At 43.8% G+C, this 16,927-nt stretch overlaps 1 protein-coding gene across 1 annotated transcript in view; it reads left to right on the forward strand.

The window, feature by feature from the left end:
- LOC126234508 (proto-oncogene tyrosine-protein kinase receptor Ret-like) overlaps positions 1 to 16,927 on the forward strand; it is a 141,164-nt gene that overhangs the window by 55,599 nt on the left and 68,638 nt on the right. Inside the window, exon 7 of the mRNA XM_049943202.1 lies at positions 11,554 to 11,668. Coding sequence (XP_049799159.1) covers positions 11,554 to 11,668 — 115 coding nt within the window. The remainder of the gene's footprint in view (positions 1 to 11,553; positions 11,669 to 16,927) is intronic.

The following is a 16,927-nucleotide window of genomic DNA, read 5'->3' on the forward strand; positions in this document are numbered from 1 at the left end:
GATACGTTTTTGCTGAAGGCCACAGTTTTCGAGTTATTCAAGGAATACGCGCTTGAAGGTCGCTTTTGTACGCTTTTCTGGAATAATTCGTAAACTACGGCCTCTAGCGGAAACGTAATCAAGCACAAAATTTAACATCATTAAAGTTACTACAAAAAGGTTGTGTTCATAATTTAGGTCGGACTACTAACAGTTTGGTGGTAGTGAGCGAGGGAATATGCCACACAATGTCTCACGGCTCACTCAGCAAAAATGAATCAGTCCAACATAACGCAGAGCAAAAAAGTTTGTTTTGGAGAGAAAAATTCGTGTAGTCGCTAATTTTTGTACAATAGTAGGAAGGAGTGCCATGAACAACATACTGAAAATCCTGACCAATGGACTGTGAGCGTTGATGCCAGGCCTGGGTCTAGGAAGGGGGGCATGGGGGGGGGGGGGGGGGGGGAAGCAAACCGGGGTATCTGCCCCGAACGACAATTTCAAGGGGTGCCAAATTCATGTTCGTAAACAAAAAAATCTTATTTCACAAAGAGCTTAGCATCCAGCGCATGTTGGCCTATCGATTATTCATGTGATTTTGAAACGCATCCCCGTTGGTTTTTAAACATTTTTGAACACATTATAAGCTGATTTCTGTACGAATCATAATTCGAGTTTTGCATTCGTGCATGGTGTGCGTGATGCCTCTGCCGAGAATACCCAACACATCTAGAGATTAAAAAACTTTTCCGAAGGCTAAAGGGTATGGGGCTTTATGAACTGCCCCGAATAAACCAGAACGAATCAATGCCAATCGCTGTTTGTTTATGTGGTTAACTGGGTGCGAGAATGATGAGCCTTGTTACAATTATTAGAGAAATCTATAGATTCATACTACCAGACTGGAAATGAACGACTAACAGGAATAACAGGTAAGAAATATTACATATTAATCTTGTCATTGTATCCAAGAAAATGAAATTTTCGACTGAACGTTTTTGCCAGATCGCTGCACTACTGAGGGCCAGTTGTACAGTTCCCGGTTAGCAGCCACTTAAGTTCTATTCTCGAAATAGCGCGGGAAACGCATTGTGCGAACACGTAATAATGCCTAACCGGAGTGATAGACACTGGATAACTGAACCGGTGATTCTCGATTAGTGAAGTTAAATGTAGAATAAGTTTTGATAGTGTCTGGAATAGTTACAATGACAAGATTGTTTGCTAGAACGAGGAACGAGAGGAAACGGGGACATCACCAAGTTATATAGAAGAATATGACGATTCCAAATTTATGTAAAAATTTCGTACTACTGCTTTTCGTTCCCATACTTGAGAAACTGGATCGTATGAATGAAATGTGAAACTATTTTCTAACACAAAACATTTTGCTTGTGGTAGGCCTACTAGCCATTTGATGTTGGTACTTCATGAATTATATTCTGTCGTGTTATTTATGTAAGTGTGGTAGATAAAAATGACCATTTGTGCCAAAACAGCCTCGCTTATTTGGTTCAAATGGCTCCAAGCACTATGGGACTTAAAATCTGAGGTCATCAGTCCCCTAGACTTAGAACTACTTAAATGGTTCAAATGGCTCTGAGCACTATGGGACTCAACTGCTGTGGTCATAAGTCCCCTAGAACTTAGAACTACTTAAACCTAACTAACCTAAGGGCATCACACACATCCATGTCCGAGGCAGGATTCGAACCTGCGACCGTAGCAGCAGCGCGGTTCCGGACTGAAGCGCCTAGAACCACTCGGTCACAGCAGCCGGCTCGCTTATTTGGTGTATGTTACGATTGTGCAACATTAGAAAGGCGTACTTCGTTTTATCTAGCAGACGGTGACAAAATAAATGTAATCAAATCGAGAGCCACAACAGTCTTGGGTACTATTCATATAAAATCTTTTTCAGTATTAGACAATATTTTGATTTTTCGTTTGGCAAAACGTCTGATGAACTTTGATGAGGTAATATATTCTTTCGCACAAAGAAAAGCACGCAGTGTAAAGCTGTAGCAAGATTAGAAAGAAAAAAATGCCGGGGCCTAAGGATTGAAGGAATGTGTACTGTCTTGCTTGTCTCTTGTCTTTAGTGGTTTAATGTTTTCTACATTTTATTTTATGTCACACAAAAGAGAAAGTTATTAGCTAACAGGCAACAAAGAGTGCAAATTTTCTGAAGAGTTCTTATTCTCCCGGTTACAAATAATCCCACCCAATATTAATTGTGATTTTTTTTAAGAGGGAGGTAGGGGGTAGGATGACATACCGGCCGACCAGGAGCAGCAGAGGCACCACAGGGCACTTTAGTTCCACTGTCCTGAATATAGGTCTGATGGCATCCACAATCAGCTTAACAGCTCATGCATCGAAGCTGCTTACAAGAATAATATACAGAAGAATGGAAAAGAAAATTGAGAATGCGCTAGGTGACGATCAGTTTGGCTTTAGGAAAAGTAAAGAGACGAGAGAGGCAATTCTGACGTTACGGCTAATAATGGAAGCAAGGCTAAAGAAAAATCAAGACACTCTCATAGGATTTGTCGACCTGGAAAAAGCGTTCGACAATATAAAATGGTGCAAGCTGTTCGAGATTCTGGAAAAAGGTGGGGTAAGCTGTAGGGAGAGACGGGTCATATACAATATGTACAACAACCAAGAGGGAATAATAAGAGTGGACGATCAAGAACGAAGTGCTCGTATTCAGAAGGGTGTAAGACAAGGCTGTAGCCTTTCGCCCCTACTCTACAATCTGTACATCGAGGAAGCAATGATGGAAATAAAAGAAAGGTTCAGGAGTGGAATTAAAATACAAGGTGAAAGGATATCAATGATACGATTCGCTGAGTGAAAGTGAAGAAGAATTAAACGATCTGCTGAATGGAATGGACAGTCTAATGAGTACACAGTATGGTTTGAGAGTAAATCGGAGAAAGACGAAGGTAATGAGAAGTAGTAAAAATGAGAACAGCGAGAAACTTAACATCAGGATTGATGGTCACGAAGTCAATGAAGTTAAGGAATTCTGCTACCTAGGCAGTAAAATAACCAATGACGGACGGAGCAAGGAGGACATCAAAAGCAGACTCGCTATGGCAAAAAAAGGCATTTCTGGCCAAGAAAAGTCTACTAATATCAAATACCGGCCTTAATTTGAGGAAGAAATTTCTGAGGATGAACGTCTGGAGTACAGAATTGTATGGTAGTGAAACATGGACTGTGGGAAAACCGGAACAGAAGAGAATCGAAGCATTTGAGATGTGGTGCTATAGACGAATGTTGAAAATTAGGTGGACTGATAAGGTAAGGAGTGAGGAGGTTCTACGCAGAATCGGAGAGGAAAGGAATATGTGGAAAACACTGATAAGGAGAAAAAAATGGTTCAAATGGCTCTGAGCACTATGGGACTCAACTGCTGTGGTCATAAGTCCCCTAGAACTTAGAACTACTTAAACCTAACTAAACTAAGGACAGAACACAACACCCAACCATCACGAGGCAGAGAAAATCCCTGACCCCGCCGGGAGATAAGGAGAAGGGACAGGATGATAGGACATCTGCTAAGACATGAGGGAATGACTTCCATGGTACTAGAGGGAGCTGTAGAGGGCAAAAACTGTAGAGGAAGACAGAGATTGGAATACGTCAAGCAAATAATTGAGGACGTAGGTTGCAAGTGCTACTCTGAGATGAAGAGGTTAGCATAGGAAAGGAATTCGTGGCGGGCCGCATCAAACCAGTAAACCAGTCAGTAGACTGATGACAAAAAAAAAGGCATCCATTATAAAATATAAACGTTCGAATTCCACAGAGCGAAATACAGTGACATGCGACAGAAGAATGCTTTGTGAAGAGGCGTGCACTGCACTTTGGCACACTTTTAAAACCAAATAACATGTCTTACATTTACTCGAATATATATGTCATATACATCAAACTCTACAGAAAGAAGTGAGCTACAAAATGACACATTTTGGAAAAATCAATTTTTTTAAGTTTTGACGTCATGTCTCAAACGCTCGAGGGGGAGGGGGTGAAGGGAGAGGGTGGGCGGAGGGATTGGCGCCACTGTCACGTTTTTGCACCGGTTCGGAAATATCTTAGCTCCGGTGCTGGTTGAGGTGGGCGTTTAAATGTCACTTTTTTTAAATGTTTCCCACTTCGAAACTGTCTCATAAAAAAGGTCATATTCATTTTTCTGTAGGGCTAATAATTTCTTCATGTTGCAGGAGATGGAAAAACTGCAGAGTGTTGAAAATCTTGTTTTAATACATAAAATTAATATTTATCTTTTAATGAAATGAGTAAAAACAACTATTAAATGTGTGTATCACTTGGAAGTGCAGTAGAGCCCTATTAAGGGATAAATTGTGTTCCACGTGCTTATCAGGATGGAGGGGAGGGGATGTGTGTGGTAGAAGCGCGGAGGAAGGTTGTGTTGTAACGGACACTTTGAAAGTTTTTACAACACAATTTTTATTTACGTGAGTCTACATAGAAATGACTGAATAACAACGAAAAGTCACAATCACAACGCCAGTAAGAATTTCCTACTAGAGGCAACAAAAGATAATTTCTAAGTTTCCCGCAAGAGTCCGAGGTAACACACATACACTAAATTCCAAGTCCTATTCCGATGACGAAGACGTAGTCTTCCGTGGAGACGTCCTTGAGGTCGCTATTCGGCGTGAACTGACGTCCGGTGCTGGTTCTAGCTTGTAAATAGTGTTGGCCAGCCAATCAGATGTTGGTGCAGTAATACTTCCTGCAGGCCATCTCGAACTCCCTCTGCAGGAAGTACTACACGGAAGATCTGTTTCCAAAACAGCCGATGTTTACCATTGCTTACGCCTTGGGCACAGACAACGTCAGTCCTGTGTGGTGTTAGATGTGTTGCCGGCCCGCAGGCGCTACCTTGGCGACGGCGTAACAGAAGACCTGAAGACTGGAGATGGAGCAGGTGATTCCATACTTCGTCAACACCACTTCGTCCCAGGAAGCAGCTACGTGTGTTTCATAAAGCTACACCGAATTTACACAGCGTGTCTTATGACTCACTGGCGACACAATGTTTATTTCCCATAAAATGCGTTGACAGTACACGGAATTCACTTATGGGTTACTAATAACACTAATGCAAGAAATACATGTGTACAGGATGTACGTAACTCTCTGTACATTGCTCTACACTGCTAGAGAGGAAACTGATTCTCATTCATCCTGTACGGCAGCTGTAGTGTTCTTCTGGGATTGACCACTTCCCCCCACCACGAACACTGCTCGCTTTACAGTTTACAGTCAGACTATACTTCCCTAATATTTCGTATCCAATTCTCTTGTGTGAGCAGACAAAATAACTGCACTGAGCGCTTGTTTATATCACACATATATTTTACATTGTTTTAAATGACTACTTATTTGGAGTTTTTAAGTGGGCTCAACAGCTGGAGCTGTCTGCTGTCTGCCACACTGAAGAGCGTGCCCGAAGTGTAACATGCTGTCAATATGTATTCGACAATGTCGATTTCAATGTATGCACTATCAGTATCTAGAATATTTTTCGTAACATGAGGAGTATCAAATGCATCACCCCTGCCTCAGCTCTCCCAACATCTGAAGAGGCCCATAGGTTTAAACTGTCTCCCTCTGCAACAGAAGCAGATCATTAGGTATTACGGAACTTATGATATTTCATCATAAGTCAAGCATAGCATTTCAGTAGATTACCGCTGCACACTTGAAAATGATCAGTCCGATTCCATCAGACATATTCACACCCATCTTTGAAGATACATTGTGGATGTTTTTTAAGTGGATCCACACAGTGCATCCCACAGTATAAGTGTCAGTAATTTCTGAATTGAAAAATATATGCAGTCTACCAGTCACACAATTAATGGTGAATGAAGTACAGTAGCTTTATGGTCATTCATTAATACTCCGCCAACTGATTATAACACCATTACATGACTTAACAATACGATTTCAATGGTACACAGCGGCAAGGTGCCACATTTACCAATCCAATCTCTTTCCCAAAAAAAATGGTTCAAATGGCTCTGAGCACTACGGGACTCAACTGCTGTGGTCATAAGTCCCCTAGAACTTAGAACTACTTAAACCTAACTAACCTAAGGACATCACACACACCCATGCCCGAGGCAGGATTCGAACCTGCGACCGTAGCAGTCGCACAGTTCCGGACTGCGCGCCTAGAACCGCGAGACCACCGCGGCCGGCAATCTCTTTCCCACCAACACTACATAGGTCACTGACAACATCACACTTCCAAGACAAACACTTCTCAGCTATTGTTTACAGGAGTGTATTTTACATAAATGCTCACTTAACAACTGCAACTTATTTAATAATCTGAAACTCCATTGTTTATCCATGTGCCCAATGCAGTTGCTTTGTTTTCTCGCATAAGGGAACTGAGCATGAAATGCTGGGGAGGTGAGGGGGAGGGGGGTAATAGTCTGTCTGTAAATTGAAAAGCGAGCAGCGCTCGTAATGGAGGAACTGGTTTTTCGCACAAGAACACTACAACTGCTGTAGGGGATGAACAAGAATCAAATTCTCCTCTTGCTGTGTAGGACAGTGTGCAGAGATTTACATAGATTTAGTCCGTGTGCGTTTCTAGCGTTAGTGTTATTAGTGAGTCCTGGCTGCATTCCATGTAGCGTTAACGCGTTTTGTGGAAAATAAGCACTGTGGTGCATGTGACTCACGAGGCACGCTGTGGAGGGTCGTTGTAGCTTTGTGAAACACCCTTTAGTAGTTTACTGGGACGTAGTAGGGTAGACAGAATGGGGAATCACCTGCTCCGTCTTCAGTTTGCAGGCCTATGGAGAGGGAATTGCGTGAACACAATCCGGCGACCAGCCTTCCCTCGAGCTTCTACCACACACATCCCCCTCCCTCCTCCACCTTGTCACACCCCAGAACACAATTTATCCATTAATACAGCTGTATTGCACTTATATGTTGGACATACATTTAATATTGGTTTTTACCCACTTCATTTAAAAATAAACACTAATTTTATACAGTTAAAACAATATTTTTAATAATTTGCGATTACTTCCATTCCCTGCAATGAGGGAACTGTAAGTCCTACAGTAAAATTGAATAGGACATGTTTTGTAGGAAGTTCAATGCAGTTTAATTTTGGACTAGGAAATATTTTCGCTATAAGCTTCGGATTTCGAGTTATTCAATAAAAACATAAAAAGTGATCATTGGTCAGGATTATTAGTGTGTTGTTTATGACACTACCTCATACAACTATACGAATAATTGCGACTACATGAATTTTTTCCCTACTTTGCCTTTGTTGACTGGGCTAACATATATAAGAGAGCGTGCTGAAAAGCCATGCCTTCGAATTTCTTATGTAGATTTTTAAATAAAATTGACGTTACTGACACTCTGCATCTTCAATCGTCACGTCTACATATTTATTTCTCAACGAAATCAAGCTGGTGACGAACACATTTCTCTCAATGAGAGACCAGTTTGTTGGTACCGTCAGTGTAGAATGTTTGGTTTTGTTGACAAAGTCACAACCTCACTTCTGCTTGCACCTTCTCGTCCATTAACAAAGTGAAGTCTTGGGAGGTGTTCGTTAAGTTTTGGAAACAGGTTTTTTTTTCATTTATTGGTTTCAATTCCCCATCAGGGTGGGATAGCAGCAGCATATGCGCTGCTCTTCAGCCGAAAGACATAGAACAAACAATAGAAGACATCTAAAAATAACAAAGGAGGAAACATGGTGAACATGGATATAAAAACGGGGAATATCATGGAAGACAATAGACAAAAAAGGGGTGACTGTAAAAAGGAGATAAAAACCGTAAAAAAGTAGCACACACAAAAAACCATGCACTGGGACAATTAAAAGAACACAAGGCACAGTATGACAGGAGCATTAAAGTATCGACGGATGGTGTAGCACATAACAAACACTGACGGTAACACTAAGTACAAGACCAGCACACAATTAAAATCACACCTCTCGACGCACAGGAGAAACAGCACTAAACACAACACTGACGTGGCACACTGATGATTTCAAAACGGAGGATCTGCTAGGCGTAAGGAGATGAGGAGACTGGAAGAAGGGAGGGAGGGGAAGAGAGGGGGGAGATGGGCGGAGGGGGGGGGGCGCTGAAGAGGGCCAGGTAGGGAGGGATGTGGGTGGGAAAGAGGCAAGGATGGGGTGCAGGGTCTCAGGAGGGGGGAAGGAGAAAAATCCGCTCTAGGAGAAGGAGGGGAGAGGAAAAAGGGGGCCCTGGGGAGGGGGGGGGCAACAAGGCCAGGTTATAGTTGGAAGGAAGGGTATATGGCACGGTGAAGTTCATCATCCGGGAAATTGCCCTGATGAAGGAGATGGAGGGTGTGGAGGTGGAGAGAGGGAGGGATACAGCAATAGAGGCGCAGCAACTGATGAGGGGTGGAGAGGAAGGAGGAAACCAGAGGGTGTGGGGGGGGGGGATCAAGCCTGCAGACAATGCAAAGGATGCAGAGATGTTGGAGGAACAGGAGGAGGTGGGGGAAGGGATGAATTCATGCAGGAGCCGTGTGGGGGAAGGAAGGTGGATACGGAAGGCAAGGCGGAGCGCATGGTGTTCGAGGATTTGGAGGGCCTTGTAAAAGCAGTTGGGTGTGGAGATCCAGGCAATGCTGGCATAACAGAGGATAGGACGGATGAGGGATTTGTAGTTGTGGAGAATGGTGGAAGGATGCAATCCCCATGTCTGACCGGACAGGAGTTTCAGGAGGCGGAGGCGGGAATGGGCTTTCTGCCGGATGGTCTGGAAGTGAGGGGTCCAGGTGAGGTGACGGTCGAGGGTGCAGCCAAGGTATCTCAGGGTGGAGGTGAGCTGAATGGGATGATCATAAATGGGGGGGGGGGGACAGAAATCATGGAGACGAAAGGAGCGGGTGGTGTGGCCTATGATGATTGCCTGGGTTTTTGAGGGGTTGAGATGGAGGAACCACTGGTTACACCAAGCGGTGAACTGGTTAAGGTGGGTTTGGAGGGTGCATTGGGACTGTTGAAGGGTAGGATAGAGAGCCAGGAAGGTGGTGTCATCAGCATACTGGAGAAGGTGGACAGGTGGGGTTGGCTTGGGCATATCAGCCATATACAAGAGATAAAGGAGAGGGGAGAGGACAGAGCCCTGGGGGACGCCAGCAGTGGGATAAAAGATACGGGAGTTGGTGTTGTGGAGGGTGACATAGGAAGTACGGCGCGAGAGGAAGGAAGCGACCAGACGGACAAAATTGATAGGCAGGGCGTAGGTTTGGAGTTTAAAGAGGAGACCGGGATGCCATACACGGTCATAGGCATTTTGTAGGTCAAGGGAAACAAAAATGGCAGAACGACAGGAGTTGAGCTGGAGAGAGAGAAGTTGAACGAGGTTAAGGAGTTCGTCTTCAGCGGAGAAGGAAACAGATGAAAATCGGATGTGTCAAGTTGGGACTATATGGAAGATAAGTGATGAGAGTGAAACCAAGAAATTGCATTGCTGCAAAGGCCGCAGCACTCGCCTGTGGTGTGGCGCTGTCTTACTGATGGAGTGGGTACGCCATGTGTGGACGAAACCTTCAAATTCGAAACTCGATTACAGCACGCTGTTTCTGATGCACAGACATTATTACATTGCACGCCGGCATACTGCACACCGGCATGTTACACGCTACAATTCGGAGCCCTCTAGCGGCACAGAGCTGCAAAAATGTGTACATGAAGAATAAACATGTAGAATGTTAATAACGTTTGTTTTATTAGAAATCCTAAAGAATTTTCACATAAAAACTGGGAAGCATTACTATTCAGCACGCCCCCACAGATGCGCCGTATCGTGTCAGTCTTAATGCCGTGAGATGTAAGTGCAAACCGATTACACACCTGAGTACATTCTAAAGAGTTTGCACTTACATGTTAAGACATTAAGACTGATGAGACACTGTGTATCTATGTTAATACGAAAGACATTTCTTAAATGCCAAATATGCGTTACCATACGTATTAACATTATTATTATTATTACATACTGCCCGCATACCATATAAATTGTAATGTTTACTATCTAGGAAATTCCAGATATACACTGTCGGAAAAAGTGCAGCACCCTCAAAACCAAGGTCATTTGATTGACAAGTGAGGTGACAGGTAGTTCATCACTGTAGGAGTATATGATAACAAATTCAGACCAAATGAAAAACACACCTCACAGGAAAGCGTACCCAAACTTTCTCACCAATACACAGTTTATCCCCGCTCTGGCGCAACGCCAGCGTGTATTCTCGCACGAAAACGATGGTAAAGTTGCCGAATGGCACCCCACGTCAAATTATGCCAAGCATATCGTGCCTTTTATTGCAATGCGCAATGGTTCTTGCAGGCCGTGGAGAGCTAGTTCCCGCTTCATCATGGCCCAAACGAGTACAATCGACATGAGATCTGGTTATTTTGTTGGAGAGTAAAGTTGTTCTACATCACAGAGAGTACATGTCGTCGCAGCAGCCGTTTGCGCTGTCCTGTTGAAAAAGCGCATCACCTTCCTGTCAAAGAAATGTCAGTACCACAGGAATAACAGTTTGTGTAATGTAGTGGGCGGTGCTTACAGTACTCTGCAGACACACTAAAGGTGAGTTGTAACTGATGCCTCTCCCCCCACTCCCCCCCACACACACACACACACATACCACCTGGGATGGAATGTGTGTGGCATGGGTGAATGTACTTTGGCAAAAGCAGCTCACCAGTACTGTGCCATGCACGTGTGTTTCCGTCACTCACATACGGACAGATCCTACTCTCATCACTGAAGATAACAGAGCGCCATTGCACTCTCCAGTGAACTCTTTCAACACACGAGAGTAGCCATAGTTGGCAGTGTCATAGAGTGAGTTGTAGCCTGGCCAGTGGCACAAGTGATCGTAATCCAGCTGCAGTCAGACGGTTCCCAACGGTCGCTGATGGCACAATGGGCGCAACATGTGCCCGGACTTGTCCCTGGATTATACTCACTCGGCCACCGCTGCTCGCACACTGCTTCGATCTTCACGTTCATCTGTGCTGCCACAGACGTCCAGAACCTGACCTACAGTTGTGGGAGCAACAGATCGCCGATACATTGCAGCAACACGAAGAGCAATCCGTCCATACATCCATCCCCCTTCCCGTAGGCCCACAGAGCGACTCCATTCAAATGGCTGGATCTGTCCAACAGGGGTACTTACTCCTCGGTGGGGCATGAGTGTAACCTAGAATCAATGTTGCAAAAACTGTTCACCTCTAAATTCAGCACAGTTACTGTCTACTTAGTCAAAAAATGGTGTTCAGATAGGCCTCCTGAGAGCCTTCCGATAACCAATGACTGCGACGAATGAATTTCCAACACTACAACCCCTCAATACACACATATTATACTGTGCTGTCACTGAACACCGTCTTTGAGGATTTTTCCGGCAATTATAAATAAGTATACCTTATAATTAGTGCAACAAATTATGTGTCTTCCTATAACCGAGTTTAGAGCTGGCGTGCTGCAGGTGGACCCGCAGTGGGAGTTCCCGCGCTCTCGCCTGCTGCTGGAGAAGACGCTGGGGGAGGGAGAGTTCGGCCGCGTGCTGCGCGCCAGGGCCATCGACATCGCCGGCGTCACGGGTGAGGACCGCCAGCCAGCGCACCATCTAAGATTCTAAGCGCTCGCCTAGAGTAAGCCCCTGACAGCGTGGAGAGGAACTCAAATAATCTACATCTGCATCTACATTTATACACCGCAAGCCACCCAACGGTGTGTGCCGGAGGGCACTTTACGTGCCACTGTCATTACCTCCCTTTCCTGTTCCAGTCGCGTATGGTTCGCGGGAAGAACGATTGCCGGAAAGCCTCCGTGCGCACTCGAATCTCTCTAATTTTACATTCGTGATCACCTCTGGAGGTATAAGTAGGGGGAAGCAATATATTCGATACCTCATCCAGAAACGCACCCTTTCGAAACCTGGACATCAAGCTACACCGCGATGCAGAGCGCCTCTCTTGCAGAGTCTGCCACTTGAGTTTGCTAAACGTCTCCGTAACGCTATCACGCTTACCAAATAACCCTGTGACGAAACGCGCCGCTATTCTCTGGATCTTCTCTATCTCCTCCGTCAATCCGACCTGGTACGGATCCCACACTGATGAGCAATACTCAAGTATAGGTCGAACGAGTATTTTGTAAACCACCTCCTTTGTTGATGGACTACATTTTCTAAGAACTCTCCCAATGAATCTCAACCTGGTACCCGCCTTACCAACAATTAATTTTATATGATCATTCCACTTCAAATCGTTCCTCACGCATACTCCCAGATATTTTGCAGCAGTAACTGCTACCAGTGTTTGTTCCGCTATCATACAATCATACAATAAAGCGATCGAATTACATTTCAGAAACGAAACGAACAATCTGCGGTATCCAAATATAAAATCAACAAAGACCGTATGACCCCATCACTATTCAGCATAAAGCCTGATGCATATTGAAACTTCTACAGGCAGTACCTTGGTGCTACATCCTCTTACCTATATCCTTACCAATACACCCCCCATGCACCCCATCCTAACCTATTCCAGTGCTTCCTGAATCTTCCCTGCTCCAAAATTTTACAGGTCCCCTGAAATCCTAGACAGATATGCGTTCTTCCTCACTTTCCTGCCGTCTCCAACTTGCGTTCCATACCGATTCGTATAGTTGCAACAACTTCTCCTCTCCCTAGTGAAACTTCAGACCTGAAAATCCAATACCACTATTACGTATCCTACCTCCTTATTTTCAGTCCAGATGCTCTGCCTCGCCATTGCTCTCATACTGCACCTTACCTGCCTTGTCCATCAATTCCAAGAGAACTTCAACCAACTCCGTCTCAATGTATACCCACTTTAGCCTACAATACGTCATTCTTTTCGCTGCTGTGGGCGTGTATACACATCCTACTATGTCTTTCCTCAGGTGTTGTGGATGTGTAAACGCGCACCGTTTGGGTTTTCCAATATTGGTGTGGTCGTCTGTATGAGTCCTAAGCCGTTGACCCTCACTGCTGTTGACGAATTATTTCAATATCTCGGTGAATGAAGCAGTTTCCAGTATTTATTACAGAACATCTGTGCCTCATTGTGTGCTATTTGCACACAAAAAAAAATAGTTTCGATACCTTGATACGTCTATGAGATATGACGATTGTTATGATCACTTGATTTGCGATGCGCAAGTACCTGAATGGTCGCCTATCTTAATTCTAAATAATATTTAAATATCTTATTTACATTTCATTTACCGTAATATATGAGCTAAAATCGACCATACGCAAAGTTTATGCAGTGCGTTTTTATCTCTGCAAACTCTTTAAAATTCCGTGAGATGATTTACTTAATTTGATGCAGAGCATTACTTATAATGGACAGTAAAAAGAAATTCACTTCTTTATCGAGTAAAGATATCAAACTGTAAGATGTGCAAGTTTTTCACCTAATATTTTTCGAAATATAGGATTATAAAAATTTTATGTCGGCAGGAAAGCCGTCTCTCGGCACAGGTACCAACATTTGGCGACCAGTACAGCCCTAACAGACGCCGCCCTCAGCACGAAATGCAGAGAGCACGTCTGTAGCAGCCAATGGGATAAAGCCTGAAGCCTATTAAAACTACGAACATGCATTAATGTGGGCTACATCCTCCTACCTACGTCCTCACCTATAAATTCCTCATCCACCCTATCCTAATGTAATCCGACTCTCCCTGGATTTCCATTGATCCCAAATTTTACAGATCCTTTCAAATCCTCGACAGATCTGCATACCTCCTCACTTTCCTGCCTTTTTCAACTTGCATCCTGCACCGACTCGTCCAGTTCCCCACAACTTCTCCTCTTTCCAGTGAAACTTCGAACCCGAAAATCCAATACCAACATTACATATCCTACTTTCAGTCCAGATACTCTGCCTCACCATTACACTCATACTGCAACTTCCATGTACCGTTATGCCTTGTCCATCCCCTCCCGCAAGAACTTCAAACAACTCCCCCTACCAAACCCTGAAATCCATCTCAATATACACCCAACTTTAGCCTACAGTATGCTATCCCTTTCGCTGCTGTTTCTCAGTATGTAGTCAACTTTAGTCTACAATACTCCATACCAGTCGTATCCTAACGTTTCCTGTCGTTTCTCTCTTGTGCCATCAGACCTCCGCCCCCCATCCCCCTCCACCAGTTCAATATTACACGCTTCCTGCACTTTATCATTGCTGCAAACATCTTTTCATCTCTGTCATGAACTAATTTTTCTGTTCATCACCAGCACCATCATCACATCATAGCACCACAAACGTCATGATCTCTGTATGCTGCAAACATTATGTAAGTCTTCGGTATTTACAGAAAATTCACCAACTTATTATCTGTGTTTTAAAAGCAAAATTGTCGCATTGTTATATACTGTACGGTTTTGTAAAACATGTAACACTTAGGCTCAACAGACGTCTTACACATTTCCTCGGAGGGCTTGAAATAACAAATAAGGAAAAAAAATAAAAGAGAGAATGTGTGGTCCTAATCGTGAACCTCGCCTACTGCTCACGGCGCCTCATCCTGATCGACGGTCAGTACAGTAACAGGTACAATTAGTCGCTAAGTCCACTGCATTCATCAACGAGTCACGCTCCAACACACTTCACACGTGTTGCTGCTCTTCTAGCTGCCACAATCACACGTAAATAATCGTCGTAAATAGCGAATTTGAAATGAGGCTTCTAACAGAGGAACGTGACGGGGCTAATTGTTTAAAAGAAAGTTCAAGCTGGAACTGAATATCACTGTTTCTTGAAATTTCCTTATATATAGAGGAATTTCGCTTATATAGGGGGAAAGAGGGGGGAGGAAGCTGACTCCGCCTGTTTCATGCCTCGTGAGCGTTTTTTGTCAGATTTTGTTTTTATTTATGCTACTGATTAATACAAAATTCTGTATAATTTCTTATAAGTCGACATTGTTAATTATTTTCCTCACTTGTCTACATACTGCCAAAAAAGTTCCTCTGAGGAATTATATGTAACTCCCATGATGGGCTGGCAACTGTTGCATCACGCAGTTTAAGTCAAATAGGACTGACACCGCAGCACTACCCACTGCAATGGTTACAGTTTCACATCCACATACATACTCCGCAAGTCACCGTATGATGCGTGGTAGAGGTACCCTGTACCACAACTAGACATTTCCGTTTCTGTTCAACTCGCAAACAGAGCGAAGGAAAAACGACTGTCTATAAGTCTCTGTACGAGCCCTAACCTCTTTAATCTTATCTTCATGGTCCTTAAGCGAAATGCGCGTCGGCGACAGCAGAATCCCCCTGCAGTCAGCCTCACTTTTTTGAATAGTGTTCCACGAGTAAAACGTCGGATTCCCTCCACTGATCCTCATTTGAGTTCCCGAAGCATCTCCGTTATACATGTGTATTGATCGAATCTACTGGTAACAAATCTGGCAGCCTGACTCTGAATTGGTTCAGGGCCTTCATTTAATCCGACGTGGCGCAGATCCCAAATACTCGAGCAGTACTCAAGAAGAGGTCGTACTAACGTCCCATACGCGATCACCTTTCCAGATGAACCACACTTTCCTAGAATCCTCTCAATAAACCGAGGTCGACCACTCGGCTCCGCTATCACAACCCTCACGTGCTCAGTCCATATCACATCGCTCTGCAACGTTACGCCCAGATATTTAAACGACGTGATTGTGTCACATACTACTAATACTGTATTCGAACATCATGGGTTTGTTTTCCACAGTCATCCCCATTAACGTACATTTTTCTATATTTAGAGCTAGCTGCCATTCATCACATCAACTAAAAATGTTGTCTAAGTCATCTTGTATTCTTCTAGTCACTCAACTTCGTCACCTTCCCGTACACTACAGCATCACCACCAAACAAACACACACTGCTGCTTACTCTGCCCACCGTATCATTTACGTATATGAAAAGTAACAGCGGTCCTGTCACACCTCCCTGAGGCACTCCTGACGATCCCCCTGTCTCTGAAGAATACACGCCATCGAGGACAACATTCTGGTTTCTGTTACTTTTTTCCCGAGGGCATGCAGCTTTACTGTATGATGAAATGATGATGGCGTCCTCTTGGGTAAAATATTCCGGAGGTAAAACAGTCCCCCATTCGTATCTCCGGGCGGGGACTACTCAGGAGGACGTCGTTATCAGCAGAAAGAAAACTGGCGTTCTACGGATCGGAGTGTGGAATGTCAGATCCCTTAATCGGGCAGGTAGGTTAGAAAATTTAAAAAGGGAAATGGATAGGTTAAAGTTAGATATAGTGGGAATTAGTGAAGTTCGGTGGCAGGAGGAACAAAACTTTTGGTCTGGTGATTACAGGGTTATAAATACAAAATCAAATAGGGGTAATGCAGGAGTAGGTTTAATAATGAATAAAAAAATAGGAGTCCGGGTTAGCTACTACAAACAGCATAGTGAACGCATTATTGTGGCCAAGATAGACACGAAGCCCATGCCCACTACAGTAGTACAAGTTTATATGCCAACTAGCTCTGCAGATGATGAAGAAATTGATGAAATGTATGACGAGATAAAAGAAATTATTCAGGTAGTGAAGGGAGACGAAAATTTAATAGTCATGGGTGACTGGAATTCGTCAGTAGGAAAAGGGAGAGAAGGAAACATAGTAGGTGAATATGGATTGGGGGGAAGAAATGAAAGAGGTAGCCGCCTTATAGAATTTTGCACAGAGCATAACTTAATCATAACTAACACTTGGTTCAAGAATCATAAAAGAAGGTTGTATACCTGGAAGAATCCTGGAGATACTAAAAGGTATCAGATAGATTATATAATGGTAAGACAG

This window comes from Schistocerca nitens, chromosome 2 (assembly GCF_023898315.1).
Source record: "Schistocerca nitens isolate TAMUIC-IGC-003100 chromosome 2, iqSchNite1.1, whole genome shotgun sequence".
Lineage (NCBI taxonomy): Eukaryota > Metazoa > Arthropoda > Insecta > Orthoptera > Acrididae > Schistocerca > Schistocerca nitens.